Source organism: Passer domesticus, chromosome 6 (assembly GCF_036417665.1).
Source record: "Passer domesticus isolate bPasDom1 chromosome 6, bPasDom1.hap1, whole genome shotgun sequence".
In the NCBI taxonomy this organism is placed as follows: domain Eukaryota; kingdom Metazoa; phylum Chordata; class Aves; order Passeriformes; family Passeridae; genus Passer; species Passer domesticus.
This window is the reverse complement of record NC_087479.1, coordinates 17,781,343-17,808,644: the sequence shown is the minus strand read 5'-3', so window position 1 is coordinate 17,808,644 and position 27,302 is coordinate 17,781,343. Positions and strand designations below refer to the sequence as shown.

The 27,302-nt window shown below is 39.5% G+C and overlaps 2 protein-coding genes across 8 annotated transcripts in view; one reads left to right on the top strand and one right to left on the bottom strand.

The window, feature by feature from the left end:
* Positions 1 to 1,063, bottom strand: part of PTPN21 (protein tyrosine phosphatase non-receptor type 21) — a 44,332-nt gene extending 43,269 nt beyond the window's left edge. For both annotated transcript variants that reach the window (XM_064423642.1, XM_064423644.1), the window contains exon 1: positions 606 to 1,063. The gene's annotated coding sequence lies outside the window, so the exon portion shown is untranslated. The remainder of the gene's footprint in view (positions 1 to 605) is intronic.
* Positions 1,064 to 5,875: 4,812 nt separating this feature from the next.
* Positions 5,876 to 27,213, top strand: ZC3H14 (zinc finger CCCH-type containing 14). 6 transcript variants are annotated; one of them, XM_064423646.1, is made up of 18 exons: positions 5,890 to 6,002; positions 6,760 to 6,802; positions 9,906 to 10,020; positions 12,944 to 12,984; positions 13,134 to 13,329; positions 13,664 to 14,084; positions 15,542 to 15,702; positions 16,712 to 16,812; positions 17,491 to 17,646; positions 19,088 to 19,162; positions 19,603 to 19,759; positions 21,264 to 21,487; positions 23,053 to 23,173; positions 24,091 to 24,227; positions 24,837 to 24,878; positions 25,228 to 25,322; positions 26,183 to 26,289; positions 26,931 to 27,213. In XM_064423646.1, exons 1-18 carry the CDS (start codon positions 5,967 to 5,969, stop codon positions 26,935 to 26,937), a joined length of 2,235 nt encoding a protein of 744 aa, XP_064279716.1. In that variant the 5' UTR covers positions 5,890 to 5,966; the 3' UTR covers positions 26,938 to 27,213. The 6 variants fall into 6 exon arrangements, with proteins under 6 accessions (XP_064279717.1, XP_064279716.1, XP_064279715.1 ...); XM_064423645.1 differs by having other exon boundaries at positions 24,834 to 24,878; XM_064423649.1 differs by lacking the exon at positions 5,890 to 6,002 and adding an exon at positions 6,385 to 6,551 and having other exon boundaries at positions 24,834 to 24,878.
* Positions 27,214 to 27,302: the final 89 nt, after the last annotated feature.

The following is a 27,302-nucleotide window of genomic DNA, read 5'->3' as shown; positions in this document are numbered from 1 at the left end:
GCTTTTATTTACCAAGCCTGGAATTTTTGTGCAACAGCTAACAATGTCTTTAGTGGCCAAACTTTGTATCTTTATACTTCAACAGCAACCTGTAGCTTCAAAAATGCTATATTGGAATTTCAGCAACATGGCTATGACTAATGTGTGATTACTGAGCATTGTGGTATCTTTCTCCTTTACCTTCACCTCCTACTCCTCCCTCAATTATTAGCATTTGACTTAACAATTTTTTTTTTAAATAGCTTGCATAAATGACAATAAATCAAAATAAAACTGCAATACATCGTGGTGAAAAAGGTTTCCTATTAATTCACATTCCTGAAATACATTTATTTTTATTTCAGAGATATTTGGGCAGCCAAAAAAGTAATCAAAACACTCCACCCTCTCCTTGTTTTACCAGTTAATCTTTGACATGACTCTCGGACTGAGAGAGCAGCAATAAGTGCATATCTCAAACTCAGCCCACCTCCAGAAGCACACTCCCATAACCATTTCAACCATTTACTTTCAAAAACTAAGTGACTGAAACTCTTCAGCCTTACAGTACATAGCAGAGACGATCACCCGCTATGTGTTTACTGTGCCCGCTGTTTTCCCCTTACCTTGCACAGCGATCCAAAGACACCGGGTCTCCTTTCACATACGTGTAGCCGAAAAAAAACCCCAGCACTCCAAGGCTTCCTCTCCCGGAGCCATCTCATCTGTATTCCTCGGGAACTGACTTACTGTGTTCCTCCCGTCCGAAACAGCTGCTATCTCGGCTAACCCACCTTCTTCTCAGATCACTCATAGTGAAAACATTCCTCACTTCCTGTCTCAAAAAACTTGCTCTGGATATCATTCCACTGGGTGAAGAGCTGGGGGGGTGGAAGAAAATACTACAACAAAATAAACCTGTGCCAGCCGGCTCTTCAGGCGGCCTCTTTCATGTGACGCTGTGCCGCATGAGCGCAAATTGCCTTCTCAGAAATATTTTCGAATCGGCCGTCCCTGTGTGCCTCTGTGTGTGTGCATTTAATTTCTTTTCCTGGAGGCGTTCCCCTCGCTCTACCCATGCGGAAGGATACGCTGAAAGAATTAAAGCGAAGGCCCGTATGCTTGTAGCCCATTACCTCAGAGAGTTGGAATGCCTGGCAGGGAGAATGTCAGCAATGAACAGCTGCTTCTCTGGCTACAGGGGCACTACAGAAATAGGGGTTACAACAAATAGCAGGCAATCCTTGCTTTTTTTAATCATATGATCACTTATTTTAAGCCTTTCCAATTAAGGCAAATGTCTTACCAAAATTCTGTTGGTCTTGTTTTCATGCAGCTTGGAAATATTTTCAAGGTTTAATCCCTGTGTACTTTACCAAATGACCTATGCACATACATTTATGTCCTTGCAAAGTTTCAGCTGTTAGCGAGATACACAGCAAAAAAATGCAGACTAAAGGCTGATCTTTCAGCCTGTCTGGACTTAAAAACTTCCAAAGGTGTCAGTAGAAATTATACACTTAATAATAACTGTATTAGCAAGCTTTAAATTAATATAAATTCAGGACTATTTATAGTGTTTAACTAATGCTATATAACTATATATTTTATTTTATTAACTATTTATAGTTTAACTAATGCAAACCCCATAAGAGGGGCTGTGCTCCAGTCTCACAAGTATATGAAAACCTCCGTGTGTTTGTGTGCATGTGAAATCAACAATTATTGTGTGCAATTTGGAATATTGGCTCGCCACATTGAGTGAACCAGGCAAAAATTTATACAAACTTGGAACCAGTCAGGGATGAGGAAAAGGTAAGTGAGTATGTGAACGCTGACTAATAACTGTAAAACCTAGAAAGTGTTTTGGTAATGTGAAGTGCACAAACATGCTACTGTCTGAGCAGGTCTAACCTGCAGGTCAGCTATGCAAATAGCAAGTTGCTCATGAGGACACTAATCTGAGCTGAAATATGTAGGTAATTTTGTACTAGAATGAATTCTTCTGCGCTATTCCTCCACGACACAATCATCTCCCCTGAGATCAGAGGAGTATCTCTTTTTATTTTTCTCCTCCATACATCAGCCATAATTATGATGAGCAGTCCATAAACAATATGTAAAACATTAGTTGGGCGAATCTTATATTGAGTAAAATTAACCTTGAACTAGCTTAAATGGATACCTTTTTCTAAAGGTGTCTGCTAGAGGACAGAACTGCAGTTACTTGCTGGAAAAAACTGATACAATGTATGAAAAATCCAAGCCTGAAAATTCAAGTTTACAGAGGCAACCCCTCCTATTTCTAAACAATTCATACTGGAAACAAAGTCTCAATTCTCCTATCTGCCACATTTCCTATTCTAACTGTTCATCACACCCTTTTCCTGCCCGATTCCCTGCCTAGAAATTGCATTTATTAGACTTTCCTTGCTCTCCATAGTTAGTTCTTGCTGTATTTTCCTTCTTTTCATTTACATTAAAGAGAACACCTCATCTTAAAAGAGACAGCTATGACATTGTCAATATGTTCCTCTGCAGCTTACATCTCCTTTTGAGCTTAGAGTTCCTTTTGAAGTTCATCACATTTGTATTCACAAAACCTTTTTTCTTCTGCTTTTTCCTTCTTATAACCTCAGTTTGTGCCCAAACTTTATGGTTTTCTGCACTTTCTCCATATTGCCCCACCTCATTTTTTTATCTCACCACCTCTATATTACCTGCTTTGTTCCAACTACCAACTCTAATAAAAGGGACAGAGACAAAGGCATCCGTGAACGTGTGATGGGCTCTGGTAAGGACACATCAATAAGATGTACAGTGATTACCTGAGGGCACAATACTGAGCTCCTGCTTCCCCCTTTAAGCCCTGGTCAACACTCACAACATTCACGGTTCTTGGCCTCATCTTTGCTGTTGTTGGCTCCTCAGAGATCCCCCATTTCAACTGCTGTTGAAGTTTATGTGAGGAAGCAAATAATATCCCAGAGCTGAACTTTGTACCCTTTATTCTATAGGTACAAGGGAAAGTTTCTACCCACTGGGTTGAATATGGCCTACCCATAGTGGAACAGGGATAAACCCACGTTTTCTTCTCAGAAAAAAGGAGACATCCTCCCTTCTGAGACAGATTTTTGTTTTGTTTTGGGTTTTTGTTTTTTTGGGGTTTTTTTATCTTGGTCCAAATACGTGATTGCAGTTTGAGTGTATCAGCCAATAGGTGGAAGATGATGCAAACATTCACCTTATTTCAACACTTTCACAGGAACTCTCCAGCATCTGGTCTTTGTATTGACTAAAGGTAAAACAGAAAGTTGGAAGCAAGCCAAACAGGAAGCAGAATCAGGCACCCTCCAGGCAGAAAAGTGGTATGCAAGTATATACTCCTCAGCCTAGTGGAGAGTTACCCATTTGTGATAAAAACACAGGCAGGATAACCCGGAAACTGCTAGTTAAAGGGGCTTTCCCATAGTGCTGAAACAATGAAGAAGTCATGTGGAAAAATATCTTAATTTACACCATGCAAAATAGTAACTTCAAGAACTCAAAAATGTAAGAATACCTCTAATTCTAAATCTGAAAGCTGTTCTCTAAACAAATTCACTTCATTCATCATGTTTGTTTTGGCTCTGAAGCCTTCCTGTTTTTTCATCACTCTATTTCTTATTTCTGAGAAAGCAAGATATGGCTGGGTCTTTATGCATCATTATATATTATAGATGGTAATAGAGAGGAGTGCTAGAAAAATGACCATACCATACGTCTATTACATGCTTGAAGCCTGCAATTTCATGTGTACAAGATTCATTTTTACTTACAAGGCACTGTAAAGTGTTGAACATGCTCTACTAAGTAACTAATTAAGGTATAGAATTTTCCTTTAGAAGAAAACAGGCAGTTTTCCTACACAGAATGTAGGAACTTGAAGAAATGAGCTCCTGCTATTATTCAAAAAGGAAACTTTTCTCAAACACAGTAGCTTTTTATAAAGTCCTTTACTTATGAAATTAACTTAATTCTTGTTTCTGTACTGCAAAAATTATTTTTCTTCTTCCAATACTACAACACAGTACAACATAATTGAAATCTTAAGAAAGCAAAATGTGTCTCTAAAAGGTTAAAATGGAATGGTGTACTTAAACGGATTTGTTATTGGTTCTCTCTCATTGTAACACCAATACATTATAAGTGGAGTCAGGCAAACAGCTCAGATCATTAGCAATAATTAGTCTAAGCTATCTCTGTATGATGTTTGATTTATATTAGGAACAGTGATGCAGAAAGGGATTAATACAGCTGTTAACTACAATGCCTGGAGTTTATTTTAATCAGCGGCATTACTTGGAAAAGACCCTTTATCTCTAGGCTGGGCTTTCTATAATATGACTACATTAAACCAGCTGAAGTGAATCCAGGGCATTGGTGCAAAAGATAAATTGTTTGCCTCAAACATTACTTCTTTTTTGCTTATTATTATGCTTACCTTGTAGGCTTGTCTCCACATAATTCTTCCTCCCTCTGCAACTAATCCCCTGTAGCAGTAAGAGATGCTCGTACTGGGTGTGTGTGGCCAGTTTTGGCAGTGGAGGGGCAACAGGGGTGACTTCTGTGAGAAGCTGCTGGAAGCTTCCTCCATGTCTGATAAAATGCCAGCCAGCTCCAGGATGGACCCTCCACCGGTCAAGGCCAAGCCCATCAATGACCCTGGTAGCACCTCTGGGATGACATTTTTAAGAAGGGTAGAAAAGTTGTTGCGCACAAGCAAATTTCAGCCAGAGAGAGGAATGAAAATACGTGATAGGAACAGCTCTGCAGGAGCCAAGGTCAGTGCAGAAGGAGGGGCAGGAGGTGCTCTGGGCACCGGAGCCGAGATTCCCCTGCAGCCTGTGGTGAAGACCATGGTGAGGCAGCTGTGCCCCTGCAGCCCATGGAGATCAACAGGGGAGCAGAGATCCACCTGGAGCTCACAGAAGACCCCACGATGGAGTACATGGACGCCTGGAGGCTGTGGGTGTGTAGGAAGCCCATGCTGGAGCTGGCTCCCGGCAGGACCCGAGGCCTTGTGAAGAGATGAGCCCACACTGGAGCAGGTTTGCACCGGGACCAGTGACCCTGTGGGGGACCCGCCTGTTCCTGGAGGACTGACTGTGCCCCGTGGAAGGGACCGTGGCCAGGCAGTTTGTGAGGAGCTGCAGCCCATGGAAAGGATTCACACTGCAGCAGTGAGTATGCAGACTGTGTGGTAGGCTGCTTCGGCTGGGAGCAGGGGAGAAGGGAACAGCGCCAGAAAAGAGGTGATGAACTGATCCTAACCCCCATTCCCGTTCCCTGGTGTTGGGGGAGAGACAGGCAGGGAATCGGGAATAAAATTAAATCCAGGAAGAAGGAAGGGGTGCAAGGAAGGTTTTTTAAGATTTGGTTTTATTTCTCGTTATACTACTCTGAGTTGATTGTTAATTAATTAAACTAATTTCCCCAAGTCTGTTTTGTCCATGACAGTAATCAGTGAGTGAGACCTCCTGTTCTTCTCAACACGTGAAGCTTTTCATTACATTTTCTCTCTTCTGCCCCGCTGAGAAAAGGTGACAAAGAGGTTGTGGTGGGCACCAGAAAACCTATATAGATGTAGTGTGACATTAAAAGTTACTTTAATATTTTGTGTACAGCTACACCATAATTTATTGATCTTTTAACAGATAACAGAGTATTCAATTTGGCATTCACACTGAAATAACCCCGCAGCTGCGGTTCTGGCAGTCGGAGTGACGCCGGTTCCCCGTGGGGCGGCCCGGAGCAGGCCCTGCGGCCCTCACCCGCCCATCCGCCCGCCGCGCCTTCGCTCGCCCCGGTCCCCCCGCGCTGCGGCCGCCGCCCGGCAGGGGGCGGTGCCGGCGGAGGCCGCGCGCTGCGCCCGAGCGGCGCTCGGTACCCGCGCGGGCGGCGGTGGGAGCCGGGCCCGGGGGGGACGGGGCAGGCTCGGCGCGGCCATGGAGATCGGCACCGAGATCAGCCGCAAGATCCGGGTGAGACAGAAGCAGCCGCGTCGCTCCCTCCGCCCGCGGCAGGAGGCCGGGCCCGCATGTGGGGGCAGGCCCAGCCGGCGGCTGAGGCACCGGGCTCCGGCCGCCCCCCCGCCGCAGCTGCCGGCGGCGCGGTCCTTCGGCCTCGGGACTCCTCGGGGAGGGCGGGAGCAGAGAATCGTTTTTGTGGGAAGCGGAGTCGGGGCACCCCTGACCCCCGACGGGCAGGTGCCGGGTGCCGTCTGTGTCCCGGGGCTGCCACTGTCGCCCTGCAGAGCCCGCCCGGGCCCGGGGCTGCCCGGGGGGCGCGCAGCTTGGCCGGGCGGGAGCCCCGGTACCGGCAGGGCCTGTCAGCGGCTCCCGCTCGGCGGCCACAGTTCGGAAATCCCGCAGGTTTCTGTTTCCCTGCTGAGCTGGGAGTTATCTTTTCTCAAATCAACTTAGATTCGTTTTCTTTGGACCTTATGAGTCCGGGTGGTCTCTGCTTAAAAAGGGGCAGCTGGGACTTTGAGGTTGGATGGTAGCGCCAGGAACTGGTCTGTCGGAAATACGGTAGGGAGAGTGAGATTCCGTTACTCTGCTGTCACCCCTCGCTGTTAGAGCCTTCCTATCCTCAGCAGCAGACGGTAGGCGAAGTTTAACATGTTAAACCCGTGTGTTGAAACAGTAAACGAGAGAAACTTTGCTAAGCCTCCCACCTCTTTGCAGTTAGAAATACTTTGTTGATCCATCCCTTAAATAATATTTCGTTATTTTTTAGGGTGCTATAAAAGGAAAGTTACAGGAGCTGGGGGCTTATGTTGGTAAGTTTTGCCATGTGTTCAGCAATCTTCTCTAGATCGTTTTTGTTATGTAGGAAAAAACCCAGCTTAGCTAATGGAACTTAACTATTACCTGTGTTACTGCATACAGAAGCCTTAAGCATGAGAAAAATTACCTGAAGTGCTGGACTAGTAAGAAAGAAAGAGACATACTTCAGAAAATATTAGTCTGAGCATAAGAGGAAGCAGTATGTGAACATCAGTATATGAAGAACTAAAAGAAAACAACTAAGAAGTCAGTCTGATAGTCTTTGCCTTTAGAAATGGTGGCAAGGGATTTAACAGAAAAACAAAAAATTATGTGAATATCTAATGAAATTTCTTTGAAGCATTAGAAGAAACATTATATAAAGCAAGAGCCTTGGAAATACAGCAGCAGTTAGCTGTGACCACTCTGAGATGGAATCAGTCTTTCTTAGGCATATTTTTAACAGCTCTTTAATTCAGGGTGAAGTATCTGTCGAAATTAGGAGAGAGGACAAAGATGAGTGAGTGGCTTAGGAAATTGAAAGGCCAGGTCAGATACATTATGTGGGACAAACCTTTAAAATGAAAGAGCTACGTTGAGCTAATGATGATGAAATACATGTATCTGAATCTTAGAGGCAGGGGGAGATTTTATTTTGGTTTGTGGCAGTCAGGGTGAGCCATGTGAACATCTGTGGTCTTATGGGTTTGTTTGTTTTTTCTGAACCTGGGAAGAAATGGATATTGCACTTCAGAAGTGCAATACTGTTTTCTGCAGCAGTGGAAGTGGGTAACTTAACACACGATTCTGTTGGAAACAAAATACCTCAGTCCTGGAACTGCATTGTTGTTGTCTGTGATGCTTCTTGGATTTCAGGTGAAGAAAAGGAATTGAAAGCATAATTTAGTGATCCTGTGAGTTGCAGAGCCAAGTTCAAAGTTTGTTTGAGCCCAAATTCATCTTCTTTCCTATTTCAAGGGAGGCATTGTATTTATGGAAAAATGTATTGGCTCCATAGAAGGGGGTTGGCTCTGAGATGACATTCTGAACTCAGCTGGTGCCTAGGAACCATGTTTAGAACTTTTTAATTGTAAAATCATCTTTTTTACCATCTCAAAGCTTGTCTTTTTAAGTAATTAATTTTTTTGTTGTTTGTTTGGTTGGGGTTTTTACCATCATTCCAGGTTTCAGTTTCTCAGTCCTTGATTCTTGCTTTCTCCTGTATTTCTGAAATAAAAGTTGTTCTCATCTCTGATGATGCTGGTAGAATACTAGCCTTATTTGATTCCAGCTGTGACTGTTCTTTCTTTGTTTGCCTTCTGTTTCTGTATTCAGAGGTCAGGTTTCCTGTATTCCCATGATCAGCAGACAATGCAGTTTCTTCTCAGTCAGCTTCTGAACTTCCTTAAGTACCTTTGTGTTCTTTATTGCTAACTCTGTCTTGCCTTGGCCTCCTCTTTCTTTTTAACCCACCGTTTCCAAATTCCTGTGAATTTTTAGGTTTCTTTTCTTGACTAGAGTATTTTAAACAACTTTTCAACTAATCTTTTTCAAAAACTCTGCATTTCTTCTTTCAGGTAACCAGTAAAAAGTTGGTTCTCCCTCATTCTAGCCTCTGCACAAGAACCATGCTTTTGTTTCTTTCTGTAACTGCTAATTCTTTTGTCTTGAAAAGTCTGCTACAAGAAAATATTTTGAAACTTACTTGTTGTGTAGCACTTACAAAGGAAATATTCATATATTTGAAGCAAGATGAAGTCAGTTGATTATTCATGAGCTAGGAAATTTTTCAAAAGGCTGTAGTTCCACATGCAGTTTAAGTTGGCATGCGCCAACTAAGTTACTAAGAAAGTTTCTACAGTTACTAAGAAAGTTTCTACAGTTACTAAGAAAGTTTCTTTCCTTCTTCTATCATACTGTTACAGGTAATTGTGCTAACTTATGCTTTTCTCTGTACTTAAAATATCTTCTTTACTTTATCATGTGTTGAACCACCTGAAGAGCTTATCATGTGAGGGCTTAAGCTCAGAATGGGTTATGTTTGGCCAACTGAGTACTGGTAGTGCAGGTACAATGTGTGAATGGTATTTCTGTAGTCTAGGGAGAGATAAATTATTTACAGTGCACATAGATATAGAAGAAAGACAATTCCTTTCATTTGGATTTTGATTTCTATTTTTCATTTTTTTAGGTCTTTTTACTGTTGTGTACTGTCTTAGCTTGATTCAATAAGCACAGTACTAGTGCCTTGATTAAGATTCATAATTTGAGGTATTTCCCAGCTGTTTGCACGTACTATTGTTATGTTCACGTCATGCCATGGAGTGGAATTGGAGAGCATGACATGTTTGATTAAACTAAATTGAAGTCAGTGCTCAAGAAGCACAACTAATGCCTTTGAGCAACAATTGTGGCAGTCAGTCCTTCAGCAGAGGCCAGAGCTAGGCCAAAGGGAAATGCCAAATAAACTCCCCAAACTCTTAATGTGGTAATGTTGGGCTCTAAACACCTTCCTGTGCATTCTGAGGAGTGGGAGTGCCTTGTATGCAAGGGAATGGGTTTCTCACTTTGTATGAAATTGCATGCATTACAGATTAAAATTTCAGTCTTGAGGTTGCTGGGATTTGTTTTATTTTTGTTGGTAGAAAATCTGGAAGTTAATACGGTTTTGATTTGTTCAATGCACATATCAGAAATGGATATTTATTTGTTTAGTTTTTGTAACTAAAGGAAATTTGACAAGGATAAGGTGCTGTATTTGGCAATATTTGAGGTGATAAATATTGTAGATGTTTGCTAGTATTCAAGAAAAAGAATATAGACAGCAGAGTGACTTTCTTTTATTTTGTCCTTCTTTCCATTGTTTACTCCCTTTTTAAATACACTGACATTTAGCTTATGCTCTTGTGGAGTTGATGATCTTTTATTCCTTGCTTGTAAATGAGACTTGTATTGAACCTCAGAGGAAATGGAAGTCTTGTTAATTTGCTTACCTGATCCTCTGCCTGCACAGTCTTTATAGTAAGACAGAAAGAAAGTGGTTACTTGTTTAAAGATGTTTGCTATGTCTTCCATGATTTATTATACTTTAAAACAACATATTTCTCTTTCTATTAGATGAAGAGCTCCCTGATTATATTATGGTTATGGTGGCCAATAAGAAGAGTCAAGAGCAGATGACAGAAGACCTCTCCCTTTTCCTTGGAAACAATACTGTCAGGTTTACTGTCTGGTATGTCTGCAAGCGACTTGTTGCACTTCTTATCAGTACTGCAGGACTGCTTTCTATAAGTGACACCTGACATTTAAAAAAGTTATTTATCTTCACATTATGTAATCTGCATTAATAAAAACTTCTACTTTGCATGTCTAATAAGTACATTAGTTTTAGTCTGTCAGCAGTTAGGCTTTTGAGGTGATAGTTAGATGGCAAAGGACTGGAGCACATATTTGTTCATAAGCCAGTCAGATTTATAAATAAAGTGCTCAGATAAGTGGGGGCTGTATGTTGACTTAAAACTATTCCTGCAAAAGCCCCCGTGAGCATGAGAGCATCGTTCACTGCAGTTAGAGGTGAAGGACCAATCTGTTTGCTTTTATGCTAAGAGTGCTTCAGGTTGCTGTGCATGGGAATTACTATATCAGGGCAGATGAGCAGTGGATCTAATTCTGTGTACTGTCTTTGACAAGGCTTAGCACCAAATGCTTAGGTATTCCCACCTCTCAGGCTATTTATTTATTACCACCATCCAACTCCAAAAATCAAAAGTAGAACCTCAGAATTACTGTGAACAGGACAAGTTAGCAACACTTCAACTCTGCTGTCAGCTCCTGACAATGTAGATTCATTTATTCTATGCTGCATGACAAATTTAGCTATTATATTTCTCATGCATTTTCTAATACTGAATTTGCTTTACAGTCGAAACCTGTAAATAAATCCACATTTCAGACATTTGGCTCTAGAGATTTTGTTGTTTTCAGAGTTGTGTATTTTTTCAAGTTAATCTTATTTCTGAATCTCCTACCTAATACAGCTTTAAGGAACATTATTTTGTTTTGTATAGATGAGAAAAATACTACATTTTTTCTCTTTTTCAGTTTGCTTTCTTTGACATTTTCATACTGACAGTTTACATTCACTTCCAATATTTCTTCCATGTAATTACTTCCAAGGAGCTTTTCTGTTATTGCATAGCAGAGAGAAACGTTTTAGAAGTTGGCTATGTTATCAAATTGTAAATACTGACAAAAAATGAAAAATCGTTCTAGCTATTACAATTCACTGTATTAGCTATTTAAACTGATGGATTTTGAGGTGATAATGTAACTTGTGTGGATATAGTTTGATTTTACTTTTACAGGTTTCATTTTTCTCCCAGCATTTGTCAAAAATATAATAGAGGAATATATTTAAACATGGACTTCTTCTTTGAAAACTGCACAGGCATTTCTTTGCAGCCTCTTGTGGCCTGACTAACTGAAGCTTTTGGGTTTCAGTGTATCAGGAAGTCATGCAGTTGTCTTTCTCATAATAGTTTTGGGAATCAGACAAATGAGTGAAGTTTACAAGTGGATGAGGATGTAGGTCCTTTACTACGGTTTTTACTGAATCCTGATATATAGTAAGAAATAGTGTAGCAGAAAACACTGTCAGGGCTTTGTAAATGAAATGAAAACTTTATTGAAAAAATAATAAATATGTAGAGAAAGCAAATTTCAGCAAAGAAATCCAGACCATTTTATATATTTATATTTAAAATAATATGTGTGTTGACTATATACACATACCACCAGCTGGTTTTGACACCTGCTTAAATTATAAATATAGTGACTGTTTTAACCCTAAGTCAGTGTTCTCACTTTATATATATATGCACTCACACACATATACATATATAAATACAAGCTCAATGTTACGAGTGCTCTGTCAGGTACCAAAGTAGGTATTGGTTAAAAGAAGACAAGATGAAACCTGTGAATAAGCTGTAAGGGGACTAGTGGAAAAGTGTTACATAGCAGTGTAGCTGGGAGTTTTATATGCTTTTACCTCATCTAAAGACAACCCAGAATGTATGTTCTTAAATGTTGCTTAAATACAGTACTCAGCAAGATCTGCCTTCCTTGGTTTGTCTCTGTAGCTGGTAATTTTGGGCCTTCTGGCAAAAGTTTCGCAGCAATTGTGACAAACCTGGCAATCCTGCTGGTTGGCCACCACTTCTTACTCTAAACCAAGTGTGAGCTCAGTTATTCTGAGGTCAGTATGAAAATTGATCTGCATCACCAGAGCTCAGCTGACAAGTGTTCTAGTGAAAGCTCACAAGGAGAACAAGTATAAGCCCTCATTATACCCACATGCACTCTTTTCAATATGTTCTGGTCCCTTAGCTAATTTCTGATATTCAGCCAAAATTATGGACTTGCCCATTATAAGGTTTGAATTCCAAGTAAAATATGAGTTTAAGTGGTAGGGTTTTTTTTTTTTCTTCTCTCTGTAATATGTGTTTATTTTTGAGCAGCCTTATTGTATTAAAGCTACATAGTTTTCTGTGTTACTTCAACTTAGTGTCTTTTTAGGCAGATTTGGTACTTCGCTGAGGTATTTTGCTCACCAGCACATCTCACAGAGTATTGTTGGTGTATACAGAGCATGCTGGAAGAATCCTGAGAATCTTACATACTATGAGTTATATACTGTTTGAGTTTGTACTTACAATTATGTTTAACTCTACTGTGAAATTAAAGTTTCATATACAAAGTAAAATTTTAGGCTGTGCTTTAGGCTTCTAACTTAGGTTTTTTGAATCAATCTTTTTGATACTTAACTCCATTGATTGTAGTGAAAGGTGGATAGTATTGGCTTTGATTATGTAAACCAACTGAATGCCAAAAGTAGATGATGTGATGAATACTCTGCCTGCATGTGCAAGACATACCAGAGGCAAGGTACTTTAAGCCTCCCTTTTGAGGTTAAATGTACTCTGGTTGATGGAAAGTGAAGTCTTTAGGGTGGATAGGCAGTGTGTTTCCGAAAAATTATTAGTTTCTATCTCTCTAGATAGATATATCTATCTTTATTAGTTTGAATGTAAGTTAAAGTGTTTTATTCCTCTTTTTTCTCTTTTGCTTCCTTCCTTGTCTGCTGTCTACTTTAGGCTCCATGGTGTTTTGGATAAGCTGCGATCTGTGACTACTGGTAAGTAAGACAATTAAATTTTGAGTGAAGGGGAGGCTTATTTTTTCTCTGTAGTGTTATGTGTCTGAGTTGCAAAAATATCTTGGCTGTTTCGTTAATTTTTTGTTTGTGTGGTTTAATATAAAAGTGAAATGTACCTGTCTCCACAGAACCAACCAGTGTAAAATCTTCAGAATCTAATATCTTTGAGAGCAACCTGCCTTCCAGCAAAAGCGGCTCATGTGTGAGTGATGAGAGGAGGCGGGAGGATATCTTCCCACCTCTTGCAGTGACAAGCACTCGGACTGAAAGAAATGACTCCAGAGTTTCAACCAGCTCACAGGAGCAGAGGAACACTGCTTCCAGGTAAGGCTGCTGGCTGCTTCCTAACACACCTTCAGACATCACTAGTTGTGTGAATGTAGTAGCCGTTCTGAAGAGTAGAGACACTTGGAAAGATACAAGTACTTTCGAAGAGTAAAGCATAGCTGAATTTGTTGTACAAAAACCATTAAATCAGAACTCAGTTCTTTAAGCAACATATAGGCCTAGATTAATTAACCAAACTAAAAAATATCAGTGTGTTACATTTGTATGAACAGTAATACCATAACGATTCTTCCCTCCTGGGTTTGATTAAAAGACAGTTCTCATTTCCCAGGACTTGCAGATAATAGTTGGTGATTTCTTTTTTTATCAGGCAGTCTTGTGAAGATGGTTCTGCATCCCGCTTAACATCTACGGTCAAGCCTTTGAGGGAATTGTCACCTTCTGAAGCTGTAATTGACATTAAACCTGAACCAGATGATCTAATTGATGAAGACCTAAACTTTGTGCAGGAGAATCCTTTGTCACGGAAGAAACCTATTGTGACTGTGACTTACGGTTCCTCTCGTCCCTCGGCCGAGATCTACCGGCCACCAGCTGTCAGGAGTGCAGATGGCAACGTTCACGTGCCCAGATTGTCACAACAGGGCAGCTTGCAGGGGAGCCGCCAGTTAGACACACAAGGCTGCAGGTCTTTGGAAACAGGCCAGCTGTGCAATCCAGAAGCATTTGGCAGCTTAGCAGCAGGTCACAGACCCACCTCCAAACTCGGTGCTGATAAAGTGGGCAGTGAGGTTGGTACAACCTAAACTATTGCGAAAGTTTGTTCCTGTTAGGAACCTGAATTGCTGTGTACGCTTCAGTAAAATCTTGACCTCTGAGAAATCAAAAGACTTCTGTCACTGGTACCAGTAGGTTTGAGATTTCATCCTTTGGGTCCACTCAAAGGATGAAAAAAAACCTGATTGCATAATTTGACATAATTATCTGAGAGCTTGCTGCATCTCAGAGTTAATTACTATGTACATCTTCATGTCATATTGACTTGGACTAACAGGTTAGCACGTTATTGAGCTGCATATGATGAACCAGAAATTATAATTCTGATCTTAAGATCATTGAATCAGCATGATTTTCCCTAAGTGCTATGTATTCTCCAGCTTTGCAATGTACACGATCTTGTAAATCAGGATTTTTGGCATGCTGCTTACTAGCCTAATGAGAATTATTATTACTATTATATTTAGAACCATGTCATGGTTCTAAATCACCATGTCTAACCATTTGGAATGGATGTTGGACAAGGACAAACTAAAAGATGATTGCTGCCCTAAGTGCTTTGGAGGCCAAGCTAAGCCAGGCAGGGTGGTAGTCCTAGCTGATAGACTACCCATGTGAATGAAGAGCCTTTTTTGAGAGGAATGAAGATAGTTATGGCTGGTAATGTTGTAGTGAAGCAAGTATTTTACATACCTTGTATTGCAAATGCATCCACTTTTATTGCTGCTCGTAAAGTTCTCTGTCTTTGCCACTCCTTAATTCTGTATAAAGGATAATGAATTTTGCTTGGAAATCTAGAATGCTCTACAAAGATACATGCTGGTGCCTTAGTTTTTGAGAATGGAGAAGTGTAAATGAGAATATAGTGATTTACATCATGTACATAAATCACTGATGAATGTCAGGAACATCTCTCATTGGAAATATTCAAAAAAGGTCTTGTGATACTTTTCTTCTGTTACTGTTTCATGAATAATGTCCAGAAGAGACAACAGGGACCTTGCAGTATGTAAACTGGACCATCCTGACTGTGTGTAAAAATTAGTTTCCTTTGGAATATGCAATTTCCTTGCTTAAAATGAATCCTTACACCCATCTGAAATTAGAATTCATACAGAGGAAGAAAATAATTTTTACTGATTTCACTTTTCTCAGACTTTCAACATACTCATCATACTTGAAGATCAATTTCTTTGGAAAACCCTGGTTTTCTATAGGCATTGGATGATTTTTCTATACTTGAGAGATTTTTTCTTATAATTTTTCCTTAGTGTTGTTTACAATTACATTTCCTGTGAGATGTTCCAGTGTAAATGTGTCTTATTTTCATATTATCCAGAGCAGTCACTTGTCCAACTGGAATGGAAGTTCTCCATCTCCTGGCTCCAGGTGGAATTGCAGGGCTTTCTTTGCTGGCTCGTTGATGGGTGGTTTGTGCTACATGAGCTGTTTTGCCTCTCTGTACTTGTAGGAGGAAAGCTCCCGGAAGAGACGGCTGCCTGTTGTAAGCTCGGTAGTCAGAGTGAAAAAGTTCTGTAATGATGGAGAAGATGAAGAGGAAGAGGAAGACTATGGATTGCGAACAGGAAGCATCTCCAGCAGTGTGTCTGTACCTGCAAAGCCAGAAAGAAGGTACTGAAGATCTCTTGAGTTTTCAAGAAGTAATATAATGAATGAAAACTTTGGAAGTGGGGAAAATCAGTTCAACAATTGACAGACAAAATTTAGTAAACCATTTTAATATTTTTTGTACTGTCTCACAACTCTGTGGATGAGATGGCTGTTTATGCTACCCTTTTGCCTTTGATTTTGTAACCTCTTTTCATTATTGCTTGTAAGATGCAATGGAGTGTGAATTTTTACATTATTTGGGTGAAGCTTACTGGCAAAAGAATATTAATGTTGACATGTTTCAGACCAGGTATTTATTGTGGTAAAATCATTTTTCAGCAATTTGATTTATTTTCAGGAATTGTTTTCAAACCAATTATCACTTGTTCTTTAAGGTGATTTCAACTTTTCAAACAGTCTTCAGAGGTTTTTCCTTTTCCTGATTCTCTCTAAGTGTCAGGCATTAGTCAAAATATGTATCTTTTGTATCTGATTTTTAACAATAGAGTAAGAACACATAAACTAGAGAAGAGGTGGTTCTACTGGCCTGCAGTGTTAGCTTGTATAAGATTTCTTTTAAGCTAATACACTTACGTATGCACATTGGTCTGACTTAAGCCTTTTTTTTTTTACAAATAATATGTTTTTGATAGAGTAATTCTAATTATGCAGCTGGATCATATTTTTCAGGATGGCTGCGTAATTATTGGTGCCAGCACAAATATAGCAAGAGATAATTGGCCGAGGTGGAAAGAAATAAATGGCAGAGAGTGCCTTTCATATGTAACATGATTTTACAACAGCTTGAGAGGTTAAATCACACATCTAGACTTCAATTTTTAGTGCATTTTGTGGATCTCTATCCACTGAGAGACTAGATTAACTGAAAACTGTTTTGGATAAGATAATTTTAGATTATGATTTCTGTTAATATTATTTCTGTGTTAACCTGTTGAAACAACTGTCTTTAATGTGGATAGAGTTGCTGTGCAATCCATGTACAATTAATTTAATTTTTTTTTTCCTTTAGACCTTCATTGCCGCCTTCAAAACAGGCCAATAAGAATTTAATACTGAAAGCAATCTCTGAAGCACAGGAATCAGTTACAAAGACAACCAACTATTCCACTGGTGATTAGCATTGATTTTGCTTGTATTAATCTGTAATATTTCCAAGTTCTGTTGTATAAATCCAAGCTAAAGAAAACACTTAGAGATAAGACAGAATGCTAAATAGCAAGTCAGTTGTACATGAGGGATTTACCGTGTCCTGTTTTGTTACACTGATGTTCAGTGATGAATTATGAAAACATAAATGAGGGAGAGGGTCTTTTTGAACCTAAGTGATTCTATGATTCTGCTGCCATTTTTTGTATTCCATTTGCAAGCACTTCAGCAAAGGGTAGCTAGCATCATATGAAGAGACATATTGCTGATCCATGATTATTTATATGAAAGTTGGAATGAAAAGTGATTTCAAAACTATCAGAAAGTACCACATTAATTACATGTAGAAGTGAATGAATGAGTACTTTGCTGTTGTCACTCTAATCCTTCTCATGCTGTTTTTTCTTACAAGTGGGTGTTCCAAGGTGCCACTCAGGGTGCTCTGTGCACATGCACAAATATACTTGAACAGTAGGTATTTTACAGGTAGCTAAAGATGCTTTTTGTGAAGGCAGATGCTTAGGATTTTTTTGTGTGTGTGTAGGAATTTGTGAGAGTTATTTTAGCACGAGATATCTAAAAACAGTACTATTTGTGATTGGGTAGTATGTAAATGATTTGCCATTGTTTCTCTATTTAAAGTTCCACAGAAACAGACTGTTCCAGTTGCACCAAGAACTCGAATTAGCCCAGAAGAATCACAGTTAGAAGTAATTCATGTGCAAAACAGACTGCCTGTTCTGAGTTCTCAGCTTCAAGTAGAAGAGTCAAAGGAGCAGACAGTTGAAGAAATTCAAGGTCATCTGCTAATATTCTTTAAGAATTTATACTAGGGGGTATCATTTTACAAGCTGAGCAGAGAAAAGGAAAGGAATGCTTTTAATTTTTAAGTCTGCATCAGAAGTTGCATGCAGAACTGCCCTGAAGACCATGCAGCTTTCAAAGGCATGGCTGTGAGATAGATACATGTGTCCAAACACACACAGACAACATCAGTAAACAAAGAATGTTACAGCATTGTGGCATGTCACTGAAGAATAATTTTGCATAAGCACTTACATTTGGATAGCTTATCTTTTCCCATCCTTTGCATATTTTCCTTAGTATCATGTAGGAGTAATTCTCTCACAAAGCTTAAGTGAGAGTGAAGATACTCTAGAGTATTTAGAGCAATTTTTCAGCATATGAAGTATTAAAAGATTCTTTCAACACATGATTTCCACACAAATGGTTATAGTGTTTTATTTTTCAGTTTAAATATAATACTCTATTTGCTCTTACAGGACAGCTGATACCAGGCTAACTGTGTCAGCTCTGGTTTTTACTTCTGTTTTGAATCTCCTAAAGGGCATAATAGTTAAAGGCAGTCAGCATGGTTTTCTTATAGAGGATGGAGGATTGTTAGTCACAAGGGATCATAGAAGTAAGGCAGGAGAAAAAATATTTTTATAACAAGTACTTAGTTTATATTTACTAAGTGTTTAGATATTTGAATAATGAATAAAATTTACTTTTGAGTAAGATTTTTGTTACATCATCCTATGGTCATTGTAAAGGAATGGTAAACATTGATTATTTTCAAAAATATTTTTGCAGCTGCTTATTCCTAATATAGATGTATTTGGAATCTTTCTGCCACCCTAAATTTGTTAAATTTGTATCTGTAAAGTATGCGAGAAAAAGCTTTATCAGCCCTTGAATTAATGCACAGAAAATAATTTTGCTAAATATTTTCTCTCTTTTGCCATTGAAATGGAAATGATCGCTTGCTTTGGAAATCTACAGAAAGCAAAAATAATTTTCTTAAACCATATCTCAAATGTAGAACAGTGCTGCTCTGATTTGCTTCAGCTCTTTTAAGAAAACTGTAAAGTAGCCCCTTGTTAGTTGCTTTCCTCTGTGTTTGTTCTCTGAATGGCCAACTCCTCTACAAATGAGGAGGAACTTGGCCTTCATCGGTTGCTGTGTCCACAGACCTCATTTGTAGTGAGCAGCGATTATGGGAATGAATAGTGTCCTACAGTACTTTGATTTTGCCATGTTACTGTTCCTGAAACATGAGAAAATGAGAAAAGGGTTCGTAATAATGAGAATGGCTTTTAAAAATGTTAAAAGTATGAATGTTTTTGTTGTTGAATTTTTTTTTATCAAAAGAATTAGAGAGTGTGCCTCAGTTCTCTAATCTATAGTGTCATGTTAACATGCTGTAAAATCCGCTTCTTATTGCTGTTTTTTTTAGGATTTGAACAAAAGGAGCTCTCTTGTCGGCTTCAGATTGATCCTATGATTGAAGATGCCTTGCAAGTGTCTCAGGGTTAAGTCTTGTGATCTTTTATTTTTAAATCTAATATTACTAGCCAGTGAATGTTAAGATACTCCTTTTCAATTAATTATACTGATTTCTACAATTATCTAGTTTCTGCATCTCTAAGGAATGAATGCATTACATTAATAGCTGTTCAGAGATTTGGAGGGTGAGGGAGGTTGCACCCCCTTCAATGCTGTTTCAGCATAGCCATTCCACTTATAAAATTTCCTGATCTGACCTAATATGGCTTATGGCTTCTGCTGATCCACCTCTGTGGAATTAACAGGGAAATAAAAATGTTTACTGGAAACTACTAGGAAGAAGTTAAAACAAAGTAAGATTAGCTTAATGACTATGTAAATTAAGCATATTAGAAATATGGTATCAATTAAGAGTACAACTGCCACCTTATTTTACTCTTTTCTATGTAATTTTTCTCCCAACAGATTACTGTGACCCAGAGTCTCTGGTGCACTCAGATACTCGGTCGTTTATCCTGAAGAAGCCCAAGTTATCAGAGGAGATGGCACTACAGAATCAGCAGTTGGGAAGGAAGGGCACAGAGGCAGTGCGAGTTCACTCAGGACGTCTAATACAGACACGGTGAAAAGCTACTTCATTTAGGACTCTTGCTAGTCCAATTGCTTGTTTGTGGTTTAGATGGAGCCATTTGGTCAGGCTTGTGCTTTGTCAGTTCAGTCAGGAGGTGTGAAGTCATGCTAAATGGACTGGCTTTGAATAGCAGAACTAAAAAAGCAGGGGCAAAAAGCCTCACAGGAATCCTTCTCTAGGAGAATAATCCTAGGGTCATCTGTAGCTTGAGTGTGTCTTTGATTTGAAAGAAAGAAGAAGAAAGAACTGAAAAGTACTGCTCTTCTGTTCTGATTTCTGAAATCTTAGTCAAGTAATCATTTTGCTTGAATTGCCTTTAGTTTTATACCTGTTTCACCCTTGGATTACATTTCTTAAGAAACATCTTTTAACATAGTATTGAGTGTGGTGATGCCTGGACAATTATTTAAGGCTCCTTACTGGAGAGTTTGACCAGGAGAAGCTTAAAGTTCATGGCAGCTTCAAATAAAGTTCCAGGTAACAAACAGTCCTACCTGTTAAAACCACTCTGAACAGCGTGATGAATTTCATCACATGGGCTGCTGTGCTTGAGAATCTACTGGTGTTTCCGTTCTGTGAGTGGCTTTCAGCAGCCTGTGCTAATTGAAAACAAAACTAACACTGAGCAAACAAACCCAGAAGGATAACCAGGCAATATCACAGTTGAAAGCTGTGACTGCTATAGGAGAGAGGTAAATTTTTGCATGTGAATAGGTCAGTTTCTTACTGCTTCAGTCTGAAAGTTCTGGTTTCTGTCCTCTTAAGAGCATTCCACAGTGTAGTTGCTTTTAGCTTCACTTCATAGGGAAGCAAAGTTTATCCCATTGCTGTTTGTCCAAGATGAGAACTCCACAGTTCTCCAAATACTTAGAATCACCTGTCATTCAGGAAATCCCTCAGGTGAAATGGATGGGATGGTGAAAGGCTGGAGAAAATGTATGTGTTCCCTGTTTTAATGCTCCTTGTTATCCATGCTGACTAGTGTCAGATACAGGACACTAGGCTATTAGTGTCTGACCTTTTAGTCAGGCTGAGTGTCAAAGTTCTTAGTATCAGTATTTCGATTCTCTCATCCGAGTTCTAAAAACTTTTATGCCACTGTTTCATAATGTGCTTTTCAGTAATTTTGAGGAGACACTTGTTTGGTGTGTTAAAAGGTTTGTAATTTCAAGAATGCTATTTTCTCTCTCTTTCTGCCTCAAAACTGCAAATTCCACGGGATTGCCTGTTTGTAAATGAGCTTTTGGATCTGTCTGTTGAGCAGAATGCAACAAACTGAACTTGTACCTGAGAGCTGTAGTTCTTATTAGTGCCTCAGGGAGACTAAAAGTCAAACTGCTAACTGGGTGCATTACCAGTAATTGATAAAAGGAGGTCTGTAACTGCTTGACTCCCCAATTGATAAGCTTGTACTACTTTCACTCACTACCACAGCTCATATTCACTCAAACCTCTTGAGTCAGAAAATGTAAATTTACTGTGTTTTCTTTGATAGGGACCAGCTTGCACAGCCAGAGAAACCTGCTAGTCCCAAGTTCATTGTGACACTGGATGGCGTGCCCAGTCCACCAGGATACCTCTCTGATCAGGAAGAGGACGATATGTATCTAATGGAAGGATTAAAGCCAATTCCTCAGCACATGTGTGCTGGCAAAGGACTGAAAGATCTTCGAGCACAGCAGATGCAAATTGTAACCAGGCAGCTGGAGAACTGTGACGGTAATAATGCTGAGCAACAGGATCTAGCCTTGCTGTGCTGCTTGAGCATGGCTACACCTCCTGCATATATCATTCTTAAGAAACCAAAGTGGTGGTGTTTGTTCTTCACATTAGAGTGTACTTGAGGCAAATGAAATGTGTGAGCTCAGTGGGACCATCTCTTTAGAAGCCTTTGTCTTGGTATATTAGAACAATATAGCACATGGTAGCTCTCCACACATCTTCGTATTGATAAAATTTGGTTGGGTTTTTTTAGGCGTTTTTTGTTTGTTTGTCTGAGGTTTTTTGTTTCGTTTTGTTTTCTGGTTGGGTTGGGGGTTTTTTGGGTTTTTTTTTTGGTTGGTTGGTTTTTTTGTTGTTGTTGTTTTGTTTTTTTTGGTTTTTTGCAAATGTAGTTGGTCATCATTGCCATAAATCTGCCCTTCTGGTTGACCAGTTATAATTTGTCCCTGTGCTGATGGTCAGGTGATGTTACACTTCATACACTGACATGCCTTGAACTTTTAAAAATATGTCAGATGGTATTAATGTTTGTCTTGAGGGTTGTGACACCAGAAGGAGCCTGTTAGTGTAAGGTGTTGGTAGAGTCCAGTGGTTAGCACCTGAAAGCAGAACTTAACAGTGTGTGATTTTACATGAAAGTTTCTGTATTCTCTTTCTATATTTCTTTTGAATAACATGGGAAATTGCTTGCTGAACCACATGTTTGAATTGTTTAGAATGCTGAATGGTGATGAAAAACACAGCAGGTTACTGTTTTGTCATAGGCTGTTGAATACATGAGGACTGTGCTTGGATTCATGTTTTTTACTTAGCCTTCTTAAGAAAATAAGGATTTTTATTTTCTGCAGTAGCAGTGTATCCAAATTTCTGAACTAAATGAAGAATACTATTTGATGTTGTATTGAGAACCCTTATACTGCATGAATCCAGCTGTAAATTCCTGTAAGGGTACTGAAGGTGTAGAATGTTTCAGCTTAGAATTTCTTAAAATACTTTTTGGATTAGAGTCTGGGTTCAGGTAACTGAAGTGTCTTAACAAATTACATAGAAGTGGTTCTTTTTCAGTATATGCCCCCATAATAATAAATCTGATTATAATAAAAATTGATTTGTAACTTTCATCTCTTGAAATAATTTTGTAGAGTAAAAAATATCTTGGAGAAGGAAAGATGGCTAGAATTAACTCATGGCTCGGCAGAACAGTCATAACTCAGGTTCAGGTGGGGTCATTGCCTTGTCTGTCCAAATCTTTAAATCGGTTCGGATTGAAAAAGAAAACTGATTTATTTTGCTTGTAAACAAAGCAAATTTGATCTTTTATGATCAAGCTTCCAAAAGGCAGCTCTCAGTCTAGTATTATGACTTTCCACTTTATGGTTTTGGAAATTTTCTTCAGAAAATATGATGTACGTAAACTTTTACTGTCATGACTTTTTTGATTAAGAGAGAATAGAAGTACAGTGAATTTTGATTATGCTAGATTGTTTACACCAAGTTGCATATAAAATCATAAAGGTCCCAGCTTGGGGTTGTTTTTTTTTTTCTTCTTTCTTACCATCCAGTGGAAATGGAAGACTTAAGTATGCTACAAAAGCAGGAGAAGGTGCTGGAGCGCTGCAAGTACTGGCCTGCCTGTAAAAATGGAGATGAATGTGTGTACCATCACCCCACACTACCTTGCAAGTGAGTAGTACAGAGTTCATCCACTTGACATGCTATTTTGATTTTCATTCCAGTGCTGCAAACTTCTGCTCTGTGTCAGTAAATATTCCAAGGCAGCACAAACCTGATCAGAGCTAGATTATCACACTGTTATTCCTCCTGTTTTCCACCCCTCTCCCAAGTGTCAGAACACAGGAATGGCTGCTGCAGCCTTGCAGAAGAAAGCTTTAGTTTAGAGTACAGGCTGCTGTTCTGAGTTGCTTGAAGATGCAGGAATTAGCATCTTAAAAGAATAGGCCCTCTTCTGCCAGCTGAAGATTTTCTGGTTTGGAAGATTAGGTTATCATTATTTAGTAATGCTGTTATTGTGGGTTTTAAATTTGAAAGAGAAGGCAAACTCTTGAATGTGCCCTGTGCCTTCTCTTCCATAAGCAGAAACAGTCCAGGAAACAGTGCCTGTTTTTAGGTAACTCTTACCAGGTTGGGTAATTTCAGTTACTTGGACATTTGAATTGTCTTATAAAATCTGGTGAAACTGAATTCAAAATAAAACTCTTCAGAGAAAATCATGTTACTTAGGGAACACTACATCTTTCTCTGGGAAAGGTCTGATTTCAAATTGCCTTTTGCCACTCTGCTGCACAGTAAAAGGGATGTGTCCTGGCTTGCACCAAGGCGTTTGGAACCAAACTGCTCTGAGAGTGAGGTGGTTGAGTTGTTCACTGCATGGAGGGGAGGTCTACAAGAAGGGCAGCTGAGTGCAGGTGTTGGGTGCGCAGCTTGTGCACTACACCATGTGCCCCACTTGGGAAGGAACAACACATGCCCCAGCCCTGTTGCACCTCTGGCTTTCTGTGATACTCTGGCTTTCGTGTGCAACAGATATTTGGGGATTTTGCTCCAAGTATGAGCTTTTGACTCAATTTCTTTTCCCTCAGAGTTTTCCCTAACTGCAAATTTGCTGATAAATGTCTGTTCATCCATCCAAACTGTAAATACGATGCGAAGTGCACTAAGCCAGATTGTCCTTACACTCATGCCAGTCGACGAACACCCCATCCATCTCCTAAACTAGGTGAGCACATCTTGTTTTCTGAGCTTTAAATGATAGTGCTAAAGGGACAATAGTATTTTTGGAAACAGAAACTGACAGGGATAAAAAAAAAATTTTTGCTTGAGTTGACCTTATTTTCTTACAAATCTTAATGCAAGATGAAGAATAATAATCCAGTGTTACTGCAAAAACTGTTACCAGAAAAATGAAGGCTATGCAAGGCCAAAGTGGTGACTTGTACAAGTTGTCTGTTTCTCTGAAGGGATTAACCAGCCCTGCAATTTTGCTCAGATTTTTTTCTTAAACTGGACACATGTTGTACCAAGGGCTTGTGACACACACTGAAAACAGAGGCTCCTGCCTTTGAACATTTTTTTTCTTTAATGCCAGTGTAGGAGTGCAGTTGGTGTAATGATGAGATGACTTCTGGGGTGAGGTTACTTGGAGAAGGCAGTAGCTGTGTTTGATATGCGTTGGTGTTGCTGAGCCTTTGAACCATGCTGAGGTTCAGGGCCTTTACTGCATGGTCTTTTGGAAGTAATTTAGCCCCTAGTCAAAGTTCAATGCAGTTTTGTTAACCTTGCCAGAAACCAAGTACAATGTGCTTGTCTCCTGTATCATTTCCAGCAGCTTCCCTGTATTCCTGGAAAGTGCAGTGCCTGTGCTTCTCAGGTCAGTTGAAACTCTAACAGGCTTCCTGCTGTCCAAATTTAATATTTGAGATACTCTGCCTACCAGAATCTCTGTGTAATTTCTTGGAAGTTTTGCCTTGACCATGGTACTTCCTGTCCTGTAGTGTTGAAGAACCAAGTTAAATGATTACCTGATAGCCTTGTTTTACTCCAGGATCTACTAACTGCATTGGGAAATGCTGTTTATATTTCTTGCTGAATTTTGGTGTATTATAAAATGGAAATTCTAGCAGAAAGATGGATACATTTAAGGTTGTGCAGAGCTGTCTTAAAAAGGCAGTTTATTCTGATCCAGACTCACTTCCTGTTCTTTTTGTTTCTACTATTAGCACCCATGCCCACACTGTCCATACCCTCCAGTAGTCCGCTCTGCAAGTTTTTTCCAGCTTGTAAGAAAATGGAGTGTCCATTTTACCATCCAAAAGTAAGATATATCTCCTATCTTCCTTCCTTCCTTTCTACAAAGAGACTTAAAACATGCTAAAAGTGTTAAATCCTAGTAAAAATGTTACTAGGATTTAACGCTTTTTGCTTTTATTGTTCACATTTTAACTTTGTCTTATAAGCAGAATACACAAAAGTAGTGACTTAAGGAATTTGGAAAATTATACTTTTAAGTTACCTTTCTACCAGTTGCTGCTGGGGAGCTTCAAACAGGCTATATCTCTTCAAAATATACCCAGCCAGGATGCTGGGGGCAGAGAGGAGCCTTTTGGGAAGGAATATGTCTCAAGACTCTTGACTCTTCCTTCAGATATGCTGCAACATACAAAAACTTTAAAGATTGCCCAGTTACCCTAAAATTTATTAATGTAATCTTTATACTACAGGAGTCTATTTGGGTACATCTATAGAATTGTGTCCCTGCATCTAATGCCAGGAAGTGTAGTGCTCTTTCCAGCCCTGGTAATGCCAAAATACCCAGGCTCAGCTACTATTAGCCAGATACTCTGGCTTTTCTCCCCCCTCAGGTAATGCTGTGTCATGCTTCCAACTTGTGTGTAAAGATCAATTCAAGCTGAACCCTGTAAACTCTTGCAAGCAAAGGAATTTCCACCAGTCAGTGCAGTGGCAGTTTTGGAGCATGAAATTCATAGTTGATACTTCTTAAAAAGGATTTTTTGTCGCTGGGTTGAGCTGGTTGCACTGGTGGAGGCAGCTGTTGGCTCAGTTGCAGGTGAGATGTGTCACACAGCAATACCAGGGTCACAGTGCAGCTCAGCATGTTCAGGAGTTCAGGCAGCCAGCACTGAGCAGCCTCTTCTGAAATACTTTTGCTTTTAGCATTGTAGGTTTAATACACAGTGTACAAGACCAGACTGCACTTTCTACCATCCCACTGTTGCTGTACCTCCACGCCACGCCTTGAAATGGACTCGAACTCAAGCCAGGTGAGAAATACTCTAAACCTAAGAAAAATGAAAGGTATGTTGTGACGTTACTAATGTAGTTTTACTCACACTACCAGTGCAGTTTTAATCACTTCTCACTACTCACAGAAGTAACGTGTGTGTGAAGAACAACAAAGATATATTAAGAAAGATACCCCTTATGGGCAGCTTTCTTTTAAAGACAGCTCTGTGCTGCTGTTTGGTAGTAGTTGTATAAACATTAACTAATGTGATGCAAGCCTGATAAACAAGTGCCCTGCAGCTGAGATAGAGCAGTCACTGGAATCCTGACTTGGACTGGTGGTGTTTTCTGAGTTGTATTTGAATAAAGCTGAAAATCCTTTTACCATTGTTTTATCTTATATCTAAGCTGTCTTTTCCACAATAGGTTCAGCTGTTTTCTTTTAGTGTTTCTGGCAGAGCAGCTCCTTCCTGGCATCCCCCTGTGATTTCATAAACCAGTAGCAGACTTCCCAAAGCTGCAGCTATGGGCCTGCCATAACGCTCATGTGATTTAATGATCCAATCCCCTCTGCAAAGGTTTTAACCATTACAGGGGTAGGGCACAGAGCAGTTCTCAAATCATCTTTGCAGAGGGGTAGAATTGCTTCTTATTGAATTGTTTTTTTCTTCCTCCTCAGTGAATGAATATGATACAACCTGGGACTGAGCTTTGCCTCCTCTGGACAGCAGAGGACAGGAGGATCAACCACCAGGATACAGGATGCTAGGAAAGACTCATACATTTTGGACTTTGAATATACATTGTTTTCATAAAACGAGGTTGATTGCATACTTGAAATGTCTCTAATTTTCCAAGTTTGTAAGTTTGGACAATTTTACATTTTTTTTACACTGTAAGAAAAAAAACATCTGTGTAAGAAAAGTTTTACTTTAAGTTCCATTAAAAACCTTCAAAGCACATTTTGTGTTCTGTTTGGGTAGTGTTCCTTGTTTAAGGGTTGGTATGTTGAAGAATAAAGTATGGCAGCAGAAGCACTTAGAAAGCTTAT

What these genes read in the sequence shown, in the direction of transcription:
- ZC3H14 (XM_064423645.1), top strand. Translation starts at nt 5,967, where the DNA reads ATGGAGATCGGCACCGAGATCAGCCGCAAGATCCGG. An exon ending in CAGAGGAACACTGCTTCCAG is followed by an intron (nt 13,330 to 13,663) that starts GTAAGGCTGCTG and finishes TTTTTTTATCAG; the next exon opens with GCAGTCTTGTGAAGATGGTT. An exon ending in GACAACCAACTATTCCACTG is followed by an intron (nt 16,813 to 17,490) that starts GTGATTAGCATT and finishes CTCTATTTAAAG; the next exon opens with TTCCACAGAAACAGACTGTT.